Raw genomic sequence first — 15,887 nt, forward strand, 5'->3', positions numbered from 1 at the left:
TAACAAAAAACAATTATAATGCTATATGTCCCTGAGGACAGCACTTTTAAATGATGAATTTTGGTCATTATTAGGGTTAAAACAAAAATGTAGTATGGGAATTGAATACAATGATAGATTTGGAAAATTTTTATTATGTCAGAAATATAGCAATTAATTTCATAAACTATACTTGCTAAATGCTGCTTAGAATCTTACTGAACTGTCTAACTACTGTGCTCCAGAACATATTTGAAGAAAAATAAGAAGTTAGTTACTCAGTGGGAAACTTGCATTTTGATTTTATTCCTTTCACCTTGGGAAAGAATAAAGCACTTTAAAAATGTAAGAATTTATTTTGAATAGTGCTTGATATATCCAGCTTTGTGGAGAGCTGGCTGTTACATAATCAAGGCTTTGCTGTGGTGTTACTAGGTTCCATATTCAGTAGGCAATGCAGGGGTGGAGTAGCAATTGTGCAAAGTCTCTTGGTAGACAGAAAGTCTCTAAGTCACTGTTTTATTCTGTGGCCACTTTCCATTTTGCCCTACCTAGTCTTTAGTGATGCCTTTAATTGTAACTGTGGCTCATCTTGGAGCTTGAGCCTACTGGAAAGAATTGTTAAAAACAATGACATAACGTTATGAATATGGGGTAAGGACAAAGAAAAGCTTCAGCCGGCCTGCCATTACTGGTGACTTTTCTTCCTCTGTTTCTTTAAACTATATATCCTATTCTGTATAGAATTACATTAATCTCTTTCCTATAAAATGCACTAATTATGCAGACCTCATTTTTATTAGTAATATACCTATTCTTGTTATAATAAAAATTTCTTTTATTTGTTTTTTAAGATAGGGTTTCTCTGTGTAGCACTGACTATCCTGGAACTTGCTCTGTAGACCAGGCTGGCTTTGAATTCAAGGATCACCTGCCTCTGCTTCCTGAGTGCTGGGGTTAACAGTGTGCACCACCATTATGATGAGATATTTTAAAAGATGAACTTGTTACAAATAGGAGAGGAAGAAGTCAAAGTATCTTTATTTGCAGATAAGATTTTTATGTAAAATGCCCTTAAAAAATCCACTGGAAAAATTCTACAACTGATAAACATTTTCAGCAAAGTAGCAGGATACAAATTAACACAAAAGTCACCAGCCTTCTTATATGCTGTTGACAGACAGACTGGGAAAGAAATCAGGGGAACAGTACCTTTCACAACAGCTTGAAAAAAATATCCTGGGATAACTCTAACCAACCAAGTGAGAGACTTGTATAATAAAAAGCTTAAGACATTAAAGAAAGAAATTGAAGAAGACATTAGGAGATGGAAAGATCTCCCATGATTTGTGGATTGGTAGGGTTAATGTGGTCAAAATGGCTGCTTCACCAAAAGCAATCTACAGATTTAATGCAATCCCCATCAAAATTCTAACACAGTTCTTCACAGGACTTGAAAGGACAATTTTCAGCTTCATGTAGAAACACACACACACACACACACACACACACAATACAGGATAGCTAAAATCCTCCTAAATGATAAAAGAACTGTTGGAGGTGTCACCATTCCTGATCTCAAATTGTACTACAGAGCTACAGTAATAAAAACAACATGTATTGGCACAAAAACAGACATGTTGATCAATGGAATCAAATTGCAGACCCAGACAGAAGGCCTTACATCTATGGACACCTAATTTTTTTTTTTTGTTGACAAATAAGCAAAAAATACACACTGGAAAGGAAAACCTCTTCAGTGAATGGTGCTAGTCTAACTGGATTAGATGTTTTCATGTAGAAGAATGCAAATAGATCCATATTTATCACCTTTCACAAATCTCAATTTCAGATGAGTTAAGAACCTTATCATAAGAAGAAAAATCAGAGGACAGTCCTGAACTCATTGGTATGGGGAAAAACTTTCTGTATAGGACACCCATGGCACAGACACTAGAACAACACTTAATAAATGGGACCTCACGAAAGTGAAAATACTCAGTTTGGTAAAGGGCACCATCCTTTGGGCAAAGCAGCAAGCTACAGAATAGGAAACAAACTCTACTAATTACCATCCAGTCGAGCAGCAGTTCTCAACCTGTGGGGACCCCTTTGGGGGTTGAATGACCCTTTTGCCTAAGACAATCCTGCATATCAGTTATTTATGTTAAAGTTCATGACAGTATCAAGTATAGTTATGAAGTATCAACAAAGTAACTTTATGGTTGGGGGCCACCACAACATGAGGAACAATATTAAAGGGTCACAGCATTGGAAAAGTTGAGAACCACTGCAATAGAGGGTTAGTATATAAAATATATAAAGAACTAAAAGAAAAACCTGGACATCAAGAAAACAAGTAATTCAATTTTAAAATGGGGTACAGAGCTAACCAGAGAGTTCTCAAAAGAAGAAACACAAGTAGTTGAGAAATGGAGAAATATTTAACATCCTTACTTATTAGGGAAATGCAAATTAAAACTACTTTTAATTGAATGGCCAAATCAATGACCATAATCAGTAAAACAAATGACAGCTCCTGCTGGTGAGGATGTAGCAAAAGGGAAACATTTATTGCTGGTGGAATTGCAAACTTGTAAAGCCACTATAGAAATCAGCATGGTGATGCCTTGGGAAGCTGGGATTAGATCTACCTTGAGATCCAGCTACACCACTCTTGGGATATACCCAAAGGACTAGACATCCAATTTCACATACACTTGCTCAGCCAGCCTAAATGTTCTTCAGTTAACAAATGGATAATGAAAATAATGGAATATTACTCAGCTGAAAGAAAAATGAAATCATGAGCTTTTTAGATAAATGGATAGAACTAGAAAAGATCACACTGAATGAGACAGCTTAAACCCAGAAAGATGCACGTTCTCTCATTGGAGGTTCCTAGCTCCATATCTTCAGAAGTGAGTGCATAACCTGTATAACCAGGAAAGTAAAATGGAATCATTGCCAGGATAAGGAGTTGGGGACAATAGAGAGGGGGAATAGCAGGGTACAAGTCATCGGATTGGGGAAATGGGAAAGGGAGCTCCTTATACAGAAGGTTGGGTAGGGTAAAGTGAAATACCAGGATATGAGTGATCTGATAGGGGCGTGGGAAAGGAAGGACTCTTTAAGGAGGAGGAGGGAAGTAAATGTAGAAGAAGTGGGTAAAATAACAAGGATGTCTGAAAAGGCCATGTAGAATCATATTAATTATTTACCTGAAAAATAATACATGTAATTCTGTGTATAAATATCATTTATAATTTTAATGAACTTTCCTCATATAGGTCAAAGAATCAAAGGCCACCTAAACAATACTAGGCATGAGAAATCCTCTTTTGAGTTGTTGGCCAGAGCTGTCTAAGACACTTCCAAAATATACAACCTATTGCTATTGCCCTTGATTGCTCCCTAGAGGTGAAAGGTAAGTCCCTGTTGCTGCAGATACCATGCATTTCAAAAACAGGACCCAGAGACCCCTGAGCTGGAACTAACCTGACTACCTCCTTCCTGAGAACTAGCTTTCATGGAACCAATAGGCATCATGCAAGCTTCTAAATGAGGGGGGCAACCAACAGCCCTACCCAGCTATAACACCTATGAACTACATCAACAGCCAGCATGGCACAATAACCCTAAGAGTGCAGTGGTGGCACACATACCTTAGTGGTAACCAACAGCTCTCTTATTGGACTTAAGACCTGCTCAACAAGAGAGAAACCATTCCTGGTATTGGAAACCCAGCTAACTACTAAGTGCTGGTAAGTCATGGTTATTAGAGGAAAATCAACAACCACTACTTTACTAAACCAACATAATCCCTAACAACAATCTATCTGTACTTAATCATCACAGATAAGTGTAGTCTTAAAAGCTCATCAAGAAAATTTCTCTTTGCAACAGATAGAGACCATTATAGAAAACCACAAGTAAAGAAGGAAGGGGAGTGAAAAAAATGTATAGCTCAATAAAAACAATTTGAAAAAAAAACCACAACTAATCAATATACAGAATTGTGGAACCCAGTCCCAATGGATACAGTACAAAACACTCCCACACCCAAAGCTTAGGGAACTTGCAAAAGGGGTGGACAGATTGTAAGAGCCAAAGGATTAGGGGTTTGCTGTGAGACTGTGTCTCCTAGTGATGTCAGAAGATATACCCATAATGTCTCACCAACATGACTGCCCAGATGTAAGCTGAACAAAGACAACTGCAGTGGACATGCTGAAGTGGAGAAGGAAAAGCCCATGAGGCCTCAATCTTACAAAGGACTATAAGCAACCAAGGAAAACTGGAAACAGAGAGAAGTCTTTCCAGGGAAGAGCGTACCAGTTGGCTGTCCAATGCAGGATGGTCAGCCTTGAAGACATACATACAAGTAACATTAGACAGATTAAGCATATTTAGGAATATTAAGGTCATATTTAGGAATATATCTGTATATCCACATACAGATATGCATGCACTAGCAACTGATGAAAGCAAAAGCCATGAGTTTGAGGTATAGTGGGGAGCGGCATACGGGAGGTTTGGAGGGAAGAAAGTAAAAGAAGAAATGTTGCAATTATAGTGTCAAAATTTTTCAAAAAGTTAAAAAAATTACCTTAAAAGTGTTATTATTATTTGGATTTGGTTTCTTCATAGCTTTACTAAATTATAATTGACAAATAAAAATTATATATGCTGTACTCAGGAGGTAAAGACAGCAGGATTATGAGTTTGAGGCCAGTTTGGGCTAGACCCCGTCTCAAAAATAGATGTATATATAATATGTTTATTATATACACCATGTTTCTGATTTTTTTGTTTTATTTTTATTTTATTTATTTTTTATTTTTGAGAAAAGGTCTTTCTGTGTAGCTCAGGCTTGCTTTGAATTCACTATGCAACCCAGGCTGGCCTTGACTCTATGGCCATTCTCCAGTCTTAGCCTCCCCAAGAGCTGGTATTACGGGCCTGGCCAAAATAATGTCTTGATATATGTCCACATTGTGATTAACAGATTAACATGCCCAGCCCTCCTCATTCTTTTCTTTTGTGTGTGGTGAGAACCTTTAAGATCGATCGTCATGCCGGGAAGTGGTGGCACACACCTTTAATTCCAGCACTCAGGAGACAGAGAGGCATGTGGATCTCTGTGAGCTCGAGGCCAGCCTGGTCTACAAGAGCTAGTTCCAGGACAGGTTCCAAAACTACAGATAAACCCTGACTCCAAAACAAACAAACAAACAAACAAACAAAAAAGATCTACCATCATGATAGTTTTCATGTACACATATTGAAAAGGTAGACTCTATTCACCCTGTCCAACGTCTCCCCCGACATCCCCACGCATTGATCACTATCAGTCTATTCTGTTTATGCTTTTGAGGTTGGCTTATTTGCATTTCTTTACATGGCTTATTTCTTAACAGTATCCTCCAAGACCTGGATTGACTTCATAGTTTAAAACTATTATAGGTTCTGAGCATTACAGTGCACACCTGTAATCTCAATACTTGGAAAACCAAGGTAAGAGAATGGCTAAGTTTGGTGCCAGTGTGGGTTACATAACGAGTTCAAATCCAGTCTGAGCTAAATCAAGACCCTGTATCAAGGAAAAAAACAGCAAGGGGAAAATAATTTATAAATGGAAGAGTCATTTGGGCTTATGGTTCCAGAGATACAGCAGTCTACCACCATCATGGTGGGAAGCATGGCAAGCAAGCAAGCAGACATGGAGCTGGATCAACAGCTGAGAGCTCACATCTTAATCCACAAACAGGAAGCAGAGAGAGTTAATTTAAATGGTAGGAGTTTTTGAAACTCAAAGCCTTCCCCCAATAATATACTTCCTTTAGCAAGTCACACCTCTTATCCTCCCCGAGTCCTCCCTGTACAGCCACCAATTGGAAACTGCCACACATGGTATCCTCTGTCTTTCATTTTGGTCATATTTAGTGTGTGTTGGGGGTAGGGAGGTGAAAAGGGATGCGTCATGTTTTGTTGTGCATTTTTACTGACTCTTCCTTGATAACTAATGAAATTGAGTACTTCTTTCTCTTTTGTTAGGTTTCTGCCTGGCTAAGTGGTGGTCTTGGTTTTCCTATTGGGTCTTCTGCCTTCTTAAATAGTCTTTATGTGGGTTGTGTACATATTTGCTGAGTTGAAAAAAATTCCACTCTCTTAACTTTGCCCTCTTAGTCTTTAAGTGTTATCTTTTGATGAATAAACAATCCTTACATTTAATGACATCCAATGTACTTCTCCCTCCTATGATTAGTGCTTTTGTGTCTTTTAAGAAATCTGTCCCTACCCCAGGTTATGAAAGTCCTTTCTTACATTTTTTTTTCTAATTAGACCTATAATTTGGCTAGAAATGGGTTTTGCATGTTATGTGATCTAGGGCATCATGGCTATTTGTTTATTGCTGCCCACACAGCTGTTCAGTTGGCCTAGCCACATTTATTGTGTCCTTCCCTCTCAGAATTGCAGTAAATCAATGGCCATGTATTCATAGGTCCGCTTCTGACGACTGTTCGGTCTGTTGACTTATTTTTCTGTCCCTCTGAGAATACCACATTGAGTTAGCTGTAAGGTTTGTTAAGTTTTATATTAAACTCTGCTATCTGGAAGCTCAGGTCTTCCAGCTCAGTTGTTTTCAAGACGGCCTTGACTATCTTGTGCCTTTAGCACATTCTATTGATTCTTAATAGTATAAAAATAAGTCTTAATTTTAATAGCAGTTGTTTTGAATTTTTATGAAAATTTCACCATCCCTATTATTCGTAACGATTTATTATTGCCTATTCGTGATAACTTTTTATCATTAATTCAGAAGTAGAATATAAAAGAAAACATACGTGTCTGTATTTGCTTTGTTTTGAAATATATCCAAAAGGAAATATAATGTCAGTAGGTAGAGGTGGGAAGAAAGTAAGAATGTGAAGTAGCTGAGCATGTGGGTACTGCTGAGCCAGGAGGGCTATGCATTGAGGGCAGCTGTGCTAAAGTAAGACCATGTTTCAGAAACCATCCAAGTAGCCAACCAAACAAGACAAAACAAAGCAGCCCAACAGCAACATGACAGAACCTAAACTAAAATGATAGTTGAAATTCATGGAGCTTTGCCTTTTTGATAGAGTCAGGGTGGAAACTTTGCTTTCAACATTTTTAGAGTCAAACAAGGCAATCAGTTATAATTCACAGCGGTCAATATAAAAACAACATTTGCTTTACAGGAGAGTGTTCCCAATACTGAGAGCTTAAGATGTAATTTTTTTCCCCTGTTGAATTTTAAGGGTGATAACCTGATCCAACAGTACTTTGGATGATATTTGAGCATAATTTCAAAGCCTTGTTTATCTAGACAGTTCTATTGAATCAGTGACACAGTGCACACAGTATGTGTGTTTTTCTGATAGTCTTGACTTGATCCAAAGATAATGGGCTCCTTTTTTAATATAAAAAATTAGATATTTACCACTCAAGTCACCATGAATTAACTTATTTGTTGGCAAGAACCTGTGTTTTTCATTTAGGCATGTCTGCATACTTGGGTAGACAGTGGGGTAAAGGTTCCTTGAGTTTGTGGTATTCTTTATTACTGAATAGTAATCCTTATTGCCAGGCACTGTGATAAATGCTTTTATTTGTATTATGAAACTTAATCCTCAGAACAGTCCCTTGGAATAGGATGTGTGGTTACCATTTCTTCATGAATACAGAAGCGAGGGAAATGTCTTGCCAAAGTCATACTACAAGTAAGCAGTGGACTCGGGATTCTGTTTCTGATCATTGGGCCTCACTTCCTGCTACGTTTACATCACTGAGAAGAACCTATAGTAGGTCAGATTTGTGCTGGAATCAAGCAGCTCAGAGTTTAACTAGAGTAAGTGTTTTTCCTCAGGAAACACTTGTCTAAGTCTGATACGCAGACTTAGATGGACAGGTGAAGAAAAGGAGATTGTACACTGATTTTGCATGAAATAGAAATTTACATTTCCTTTAGCGTGTGTGCTAGTTTTATACTTAAGTAAAGTCACTCTTCAGAGTAACCCTTATTGAGTAGCTTCATGGTGGATACTGTCACTTTTGCTTAAAAATTCTCTTGATGCAAAGCTATCAAAAGAAGCCAGAAAATGGAGTGTCCCTCCTTTAAAGCCCCTCCCATTCTCTGTTTCAAGCTGGCACTCCTGAAAGATGAGTGAAAATTGTAGAGGCAGCTTTATTATTTTATGACATTTATGCTTTTGTTAGAATCTTGCATTAAGGTTTGCTTGTGGGCCTTGATTTTTAAATGAATGTAGTTATTTATATTTGCAATTTCCCAAGTAAGAGGTAACTACAGGAACACCTGTATACATACATAGTATTAAAAATGAAATAAAATTAGTTAAAATATTTCACATTTTCTATATTCATTTTCAGGTTGAAGGTTTGGAACAAATGTGGCAAGATGTTCACCTCAGAGATAGGGGTTGTGGAAGAATGGCTGTCAGAATTTAAGGTAATAGCAACTCTTCTAATACAGTAGTTTTATTCTAGACAGAGTTTGTCTGGATTTAAATTTTAGCGTTTTTTTTATATTTTATGTGACTAGCATGCTAAAGCATGTGGAAAAAGAATGCTTTACTATATCGTAGTAGGGAGCAATTTATGCACCGTGATCTTCTGTGGAGAATGAATTTCTTTCCCCCAAGTGGCTCCAAGAACTTATTATCTGTGTATCCTCTTCCTTCCATATGACAGTGCCATGGTTATGAATGTTTATGTCACCCCCAGTGATCATCAGTGGTGCATCGTCAGAAATGGGGTGGGAAAGAGTGGAGCTGGGCATGCTTGGCAGAAAGGAGAGGGCAGTAAGATACTGACTTAATCTTCACCAATGGCTTTGTCTCTAGATGGAGGCCTGGGAGCTGTGTTAGGAGAGTGCAGTCCTTGATTCACTGATGAAGAAAATAAAGCTTGGTCTTGGCTGCCCCGTGAGCTCTTCTCTGTGGTGGCAAACACTGTGGTCCTTAAACCCAGCTAGTTTCTTCTCCTGACCTTGTGGGACTCTTCGTGATCTAAACAGACTTGAAGAGATTGGGCAGCAAATGTCATTTTGATTTTGTCTGGCTGATTAGGAACAAATTTACAATGTCATAGTGCCAGATTTTGTGGCTTGCTGCAGAGAAGGAGACTGCACAGCAGGCTCAACAGTGACATCACCAAAGAGAAGGAGCATTTGGAGGGAAGGTGTTTTGGGTGACATTTAGATGAAGCCATGTTTTAATAGGTTCAGACAATGGTAGGGCTGTGTGTAATAGGGTCACCATCTAGTCGAGACTTGAAAGTAAACTCAGAATCCTGCCATCTTGAAAACTATGACGTTAGCATAGATTTGTGGCATGTTCAAACTTCCTGGTCTGAAGCCCTTTATTTGTGGTGGAAACCAAGGCTGCTTCTCCGTGTCAGTGAGTCAGACTCTCCAGGCAAGAGGCACATGTGTCATTCTTACTGATACGTGTTCAAGTGACAAAGTTTGGATGATCTGGGCTTTTCAGTGAGCAAGAATACAATAGTCACTCAAAAAAGGAGGTGTTACTACACTCCAGTTGCTAAGTGACCTGTTAACCCTATGCTGGCTTTATCTGCTTCTGTTATCCAATCCTCGTGAATGCTGGATAGACTTTGTTACTTTCTTAGCCCACTGACCCCAGACAGGGTTTCTCTGTGTATCTTTGGCTGTCCTGGAACTAGATCTTGTAGACCAGGCTAGCTTTGAACTCACAGAGATCCGCCTGCCTCTGCCTCTGAGTGCTGGAATTAAAGGTGTGCCACCACTTCATGGCTACTTTCTTAGTTTTATTGTCACAAGTTGAGTATCCTTCTTCGGATTTCCTAATTCATCATGGAGCAGTGTGGGATACTATGAAAGTACACTATACAGCACTTTTTGCAAATTTTAATATTTGAATTGAATTTTATATGTACTTGCCTCGTGTTAGCTTTGTAAATGATCAGTCAAGGAGTTTTTAAGCCTTTCTTCTGCTTCAGAAGTCTTTATAATATTTTGCCACACACTGTTATGATTTTGGAGTGAGGGCCAGCTGATGGAATTTTTCGGATTTAGCTGTTGAGTACCATTTTTTGTAGATCATTCTTATGTGAAATGTGGAAAAGCCAGTTACTGATTCCTTAAGATGGAGGTATACACAGAAGACATGTTAAATAGCAGTCATGGGGGAGGGGTGATGATTATGGCAAAAGTTTGAAAATCATGATGCTTAAGCTGGCTTGATTTATGTCAACTTGACACAAACTATAGTCATCTGAGAGGAAGAAACCTCATTGAGAAAATACCCCCATAAGACTGTGCTGCAGACAAGCCTGTGGAGTATTTTCTTAATTAGTGTCTATTGGGGGACAGACCAGTTCATTGTGGGTGGTGCCACCCCTGGGCTGGTTGTCCTGGGTTCTATAAGAAAGCAGGCTGAGCAAACCATGTGGAGCAAGCCTGCCTTCAGGTTCCTGCCCTGTTTGAGTTCCTGCGCTGACTTACTTTGGTGATGAACAATGCTGTGAAAGTGTCAGCCAAATAAACCCTTATGTCACAGTGTTTTATTGCAGCGATAGAAATCCTGGGACAACACCTATCTGTTAATTCTTTCCCTTCTTGCCACAGTGTTCAGATACCTAGGAAATGCAGTAGGGAGGACAGAGGGGGCAGGGCGGCAGTATTGGCAGTAGTGTGTCCTGGTGTCTGAGGGAATGGAGTACTTATCTGATTAGGAAGAAGGGTTGCAAAGGTGACTTTTACCAGAGCTAGCTGGAAAGACTGTATTAGTAGATTAGTGCCATTGAGTAAATAAGTACATATATTAAGAATATGGGGGTTAGATTTTGCTCTGTCTGAGAAAGGCATTGCAAACCTGGAATGCGGTTTGTTGATAGGAAATCAAGGAGTGGAGTTAGACCAGAATTGGAAGACTTACGTACGTGTAAAAGGCATCTGGAAATGGAAATGGTTGTGAGCCTCCCAAGTGCGTTCTGGGAATCGAACTCAGGTCCCCTGGAAGATTAGCAAGTGCTTTTTACAACTGAACTATCTCCCCAGCCCCCTGCTTTTGTTTTTTGTTTCTTCATTTTTAAAGAAAATCTTCTGTTTTTTGAGTAGCACAACTATGGCAGCATTATTGTACTTGACTGGGTGGGCTGAGTCAGCAACCCATAGAATTCTAGTAGGTGGTTTTCTTGACTAAACCATTACAGCTCAGTGGGTAGCATCAGAAAGGTTGAAGTAGGTGGTCTGTAGAGGTGACTTTAGCTCGATGATGTGCCCTGTACAGTTTGAACTCATTCTTCCACGGTCTGACTCAGCAGCCTCTGAAACCCACAGAGACCATTTACCCCTGTAAAGCTTTAGCTAAAAATTTACAAGCAAAATAAACACATGTAAAATTTTTTCTAGTGAGCTGGGGAGATAGTTCAGGGTAGGGTGGGGGTGGAGAGTAAAGGAACTTGCCATCGAATTTGATGACCTGCGTTAGGTCCCTGAGACCCACAGAGAGGACCAACTTCCACAAGTTGTCCGCTGCACCACACATACACACACACTAAATAAATAAAAATAAATGTAAAAGTTTTTAAAAGAAATATTTTGCTTGTAGGAAAGCATCCAGTGTCTGCAGTAGGTAATCTCTAGTAGTATTTCCTTGATAGACCAACAAGTAAACTAGAATTTCATGGCTATTTACTATTTTCAATGGCTTATTAGTTCAAAGAAATTTCAAATTGCTTTGTGTTTTTCTTAATGCTGTGTGTATATTCTCTAGACTCCAAATTTTTTTCAATTTTCTCATAGTCACTGCATCTCAGTATGTGGCTCAACCCATTTTCATGTGTGAAGCGGTTGAGGAGGTTGTTCTGTTTATTGCTTCTTCGCCCATCTGCACAGTTTTGTTAATTCCCTCACCCAGTCCAGTCCCTTCCTTAATTTAAAGCCATCTGCCAAACAATACTTTAGTATGAAGCATCTGTTTTCTTTAAAAAAAAAAATTGCCAGCAATAATTTCAACATAACTTTTTAAAATTTTCATCACCATTTCTGCCTTCTGAAGCATGAGGAACCTTAGCTGGTAGTTGAGAAGGCCAACAGTCCTTAAGTTCATCCTTAAAATCCATTTTTCAAAACCCCATTTGTTTTGTTTGAATTTTTATGTGTTTATTTTATGCATATGCATGTTTTATCTGCATGTATGTCATCTATCATGTTTGTGTCTGGTACCCACAGAGGCCCACAAAGGAAGTGGGATTCCTGGGACTGGAGGTACAGACAACTATGGGAATCCATCCCAGGTCCTGTGAAGAGCAGGCAGTGCTCTTAGTGCTGAGCCATCTCTCCAGACACATGAGCACAGTAGTTGTACCCTTCCTTCTTAGAAAAGTGGCTTTCGTCCATCCATGCCGTGAGGTAGTAATGGAGTTTTGAGCCGAGTGTGAGAGCTGCCTCACTGAGTTTAAAGGCATTCTTTTCTCTTTTGTCAGAAGCAGCCTCAGGACACCCTGCTTTACAGAGTTTGACTTTTCAGAAAAGAAATGTTCTTTTGTCTCTGGCTGTTTCTTTTTCTCTTTTAGAATATTTTATTTAATATTCACATATGCAAATCCTCCTCTTTTCTCTTCCCTCCATTACTTCCCTGGCCTTCCCTCGTTCTTTCCTAATTTCATATGCTTTTTCTTTAAAAATTTTAATACCCGCTGGATCCATTTAGTACTGTTGGTATGCGTATGAATGTGGGACCATTCACTGGAGCTGCATTCCTGAAGAAAACTGACTTTCTCTTACGCTAGCAACCATCAATTGCTAATAGCTCCCCAGATGGGGGTGGGACATCACCAGCCCCTCTCGTCTCTCTGCTGGGACTCAGGTTGCTTGATCTTGGGCAAATCTTGGGCAGTCCCAGCTGCTCTGAGTTGATGTGTGCATCTGAGCTGTCGTGTCTGACAAATACTGTTTCACTGCAGACATCTACCCCCTCTGGCTCTTAGAGTCGTTACTGTAGCTTGCAGTGCTCACAAGTAGGACTATTGATGACTTTCCCCTGGTAGGATGCATAGAACATTCCAGCTCTGTGAAAGTTAGGATGCAAAGAAGAAGCTTCCAGGGTGGTACCAGCTTGATTTCTCATATCCTGTTGTCTAGATGTCTAGTATCTTTAGCAGTAGGTTTTTACTCCAAGTTCTGGAGAGTGACTGCCTTAGTTAGGGTTCCTATTGCTGTGAAGAGACACTATAGCCATGGCAATTCCTATAAAAGAAAACATTTAATTGGTGCTGGCTTCCAGTTCAGAGGTTCAGACCATTATCATCATGACGGGAAGCATGGTGACATGCAGGCAGATATAGTGCTGGAGAAGGAGCTGAGAGTTCTATATCTTGATCCAAAAGTGAATGCCACACTAGGTCTAACATGAGCTTCTGAGACCCCAAAACCCACCCCTACAGTGGTACACTTTCTCCAACAAGGCCACACATAATAGTGCCACTTCCTTTGAGCCTATGGGGACCATTTTTATTTAAACCATGACAGTAACCAAGAGCAATGGCAAAACAAAAAACAAAATCTTTATAATTTGGAGGAGGGAATTTTGAGAGGGGAATCTTACTGAATAACAGCTCAGAAAGAGGTAAGGCATACCCAATATTGGGCTTTTTATTTGATAGCTAATGTTCTCTAGGAGTGTCATTGCCCCCCCATTATAAGATAGCTCATTTTATATATGTATATATACATATGCCTTTTAGGAAGCCTCTACAGTAGTAGGTTTCCATAAGACATTTCAAAAGTCTTTAGTGTTAGGATTGAATGAGGCAGAGGAGATGGGAGGGCAGTATGGGGAAGGATAAGTAACACTAAAAGCCTCTGAGTGTTTCACAGAAAAAATGTGTGTTCATATAGACTACACAGTATGCTTTATACATATCTTCAGGCTTGTTTTATTTAGGAGAATAGAAATCTGATGCTTACTTGATTACCATCCCCTTTTATATAAATTTCTCCAGTACTGGGTTGCTTTTGATTAAATGACAGAATGGAATGTTGCCTGGAGGCCTTTTGTTACTCACTTTTAAAATATTGAAGAATGCCCTAATCTCTGCCTTATGTAAGCATTGTGGTGACAGTGTTTGTTGTGGTGGTGGCTGCTATTGTTCTGGGAAATGGTGGAAGGTTCCCAAATGGTTCATGTGTCGTGCCATGCTGGTAAACAGAACTCTTCCGTTAAATTAGAAAAGCCTGTTCACTTATTTGTCTTCAGGCAAAAATATGACCTGTTTTTAAAGACTCTGTCCGAGTGCAGCTGTGATAGTTTTATTTCTTATTCTGTCTCTGTGTGTTCTCTCAGTAGAGGTCTGAGTATGAGGCTTGTGCTGAGTGATGGGGGCGGAGAGAGGATAGGACAGCTTTTTCCCTCAAGGAGACCCCAGTAAAATAGGAACGAATCAAATAACACTGCTATAAAAAATGGTTCAGTTTAATTTTCTGTGTATACTTTTGCACAATAACGCTATGTATCCTAGCCACAACCTACATTAAATCATGATTTAATTTGGTTATGGGATATGTGAGAAATAGTTTATGTCTGAGATGGCTGTTAGGAATATCTTGATGTTATGTCTGCTGCAGGATTAGCACCAACTGGTTGAGTGAGTGAATGAGTGAAGGAAGGAGTTTGGATGGAAGCAATGATTGGGAGACAGATACTGCTAATGAGCTATGCTCTGAAAGATAAGTTTTTAGTATTGTTAGAATATTTTTTCAGTTTTATATGCTGCTTTTCACCCACAATTATATGAGTTCCTGCTGAGAGTCTCTCTTTCTAGCCCTCTTCCCTGTAGGCCCCACGTCTGGAGCAGTGCTGCCAGCAGTCTGTGGCTGTATGTTAAGTGGCATTAGGAAAACTAATTTGTGGTGGTACAGTTCTGTGGTCTCCAGTTCCTGGTGTCTAGGTCATCTGCCCAACCCATAGTGTGGACTCACCACTGAGAGCCGCATGGAGTATTTGGATCAGGTGGCCTATGGTTTACAGGTTAGAGACATTAGATCCTCTTGTAACAAGAACAAGGTCATACATAGGTCTAAGGAGATCCATCACTCCTGAAGCTTCGAAGACAGAGCTCTAGTTTTACGTGGTTTTCAGTATTGTTTCTACTCTAAAAATAATATAACTAAAGCGAAGTTTTTTTTGTTTGTATGTTTTTTAAGTGTGTGGGCTGCATGCATGTGTTTATTAGTGTTTGCATGTGTGTGGGTGCACTTGCACATGTGCGCTTGCATGTGTAGGCTTACGGTTGACGTTGAGTGTCCTCCTTGATTACTCTGCACTTAATCTATTGACACAGGGTCTCTCAGTGGAACACAGAGCCCACCAGGTGGCTAGTCTAGCAAGCTAGCTTTCCCTGGTGATGCCCTGTCTCTGCCTGCAGAGTACTGGGGTTACCATGATGGCCCTTGCTTTTAAGTGGGTTCTAGGGATCCTACTTCTGCTTTTCATGTTTGTGCAGCCCTTTATTTGTGCATTGAGTCATTACCCTAGTCCCAACGGTGAAGTTTTCATAGTGATTCATCTCGTTGGTAATAAGAGAATAAAGTATATTTTTTGGAATTTGTTGTTGAGTTATAATTCATACCATATAAAATCCACTATCTTAAATGAGAATGAAGTATTGGTTTTATTTATTTATTTTTGCTCTTGTTCTTTTGATATATTTATAAGATTGCACCAAACACCAGCATGGGATTCCAGAAACTCCATGCCTGTTAGACACTCTTTCTCAGTCTCCCTCTCCCACCTCCAGTCTGTGTAATAACCAATAGATATTTTCTTTTTATGAATTTGTCTGCTTTAGAACTTCACAAAAATAAAAGTTGTTCTTTT

The 15,887-nt window shown here is 39.3% G+C and overlaps 1 protein-coding gene across 5 annotated transcripts in view; it reads left to right on the plus strand.

The window, feature by feature from the left end:
* Positions 1-15,887, plus strand: part of Fam126a (family with sequence similarity 126 member A) — a 70,022-nt gene that overhangs the window by 20,017 nt on the left and 34,118 nt on the right. For all 5 annotated transcript variants that reach the window (XM_038319552.1, XM_038319551.1, XM_038319553.1 and 2 more), the window contains one exon: positions 8,395-8,473. In XM_038319552.1, the coding sequence (XP_038175480.1) occupies positions 8,423-8,473 (51 nt within the window). In that variant the 5' untranslated portion in view covers positions 8,395-8,422. The remainder of the gene's footprint in view (positions 1-8,394; positions 8,474-15,887) is intronic.

This window comes from Arvicola amphibius, chromosome 2 (assembly GCF_903992535.2).
Source record: "Arvicola amphibius chromosome 2, mArvAmp1.2, whole genome shotgun sequence".
NCBI lineage: Eukaryota > Metazoa > Chordata > Mammalia > Rodentia > Cricetidae > Arvicola > Arvicola amphibius.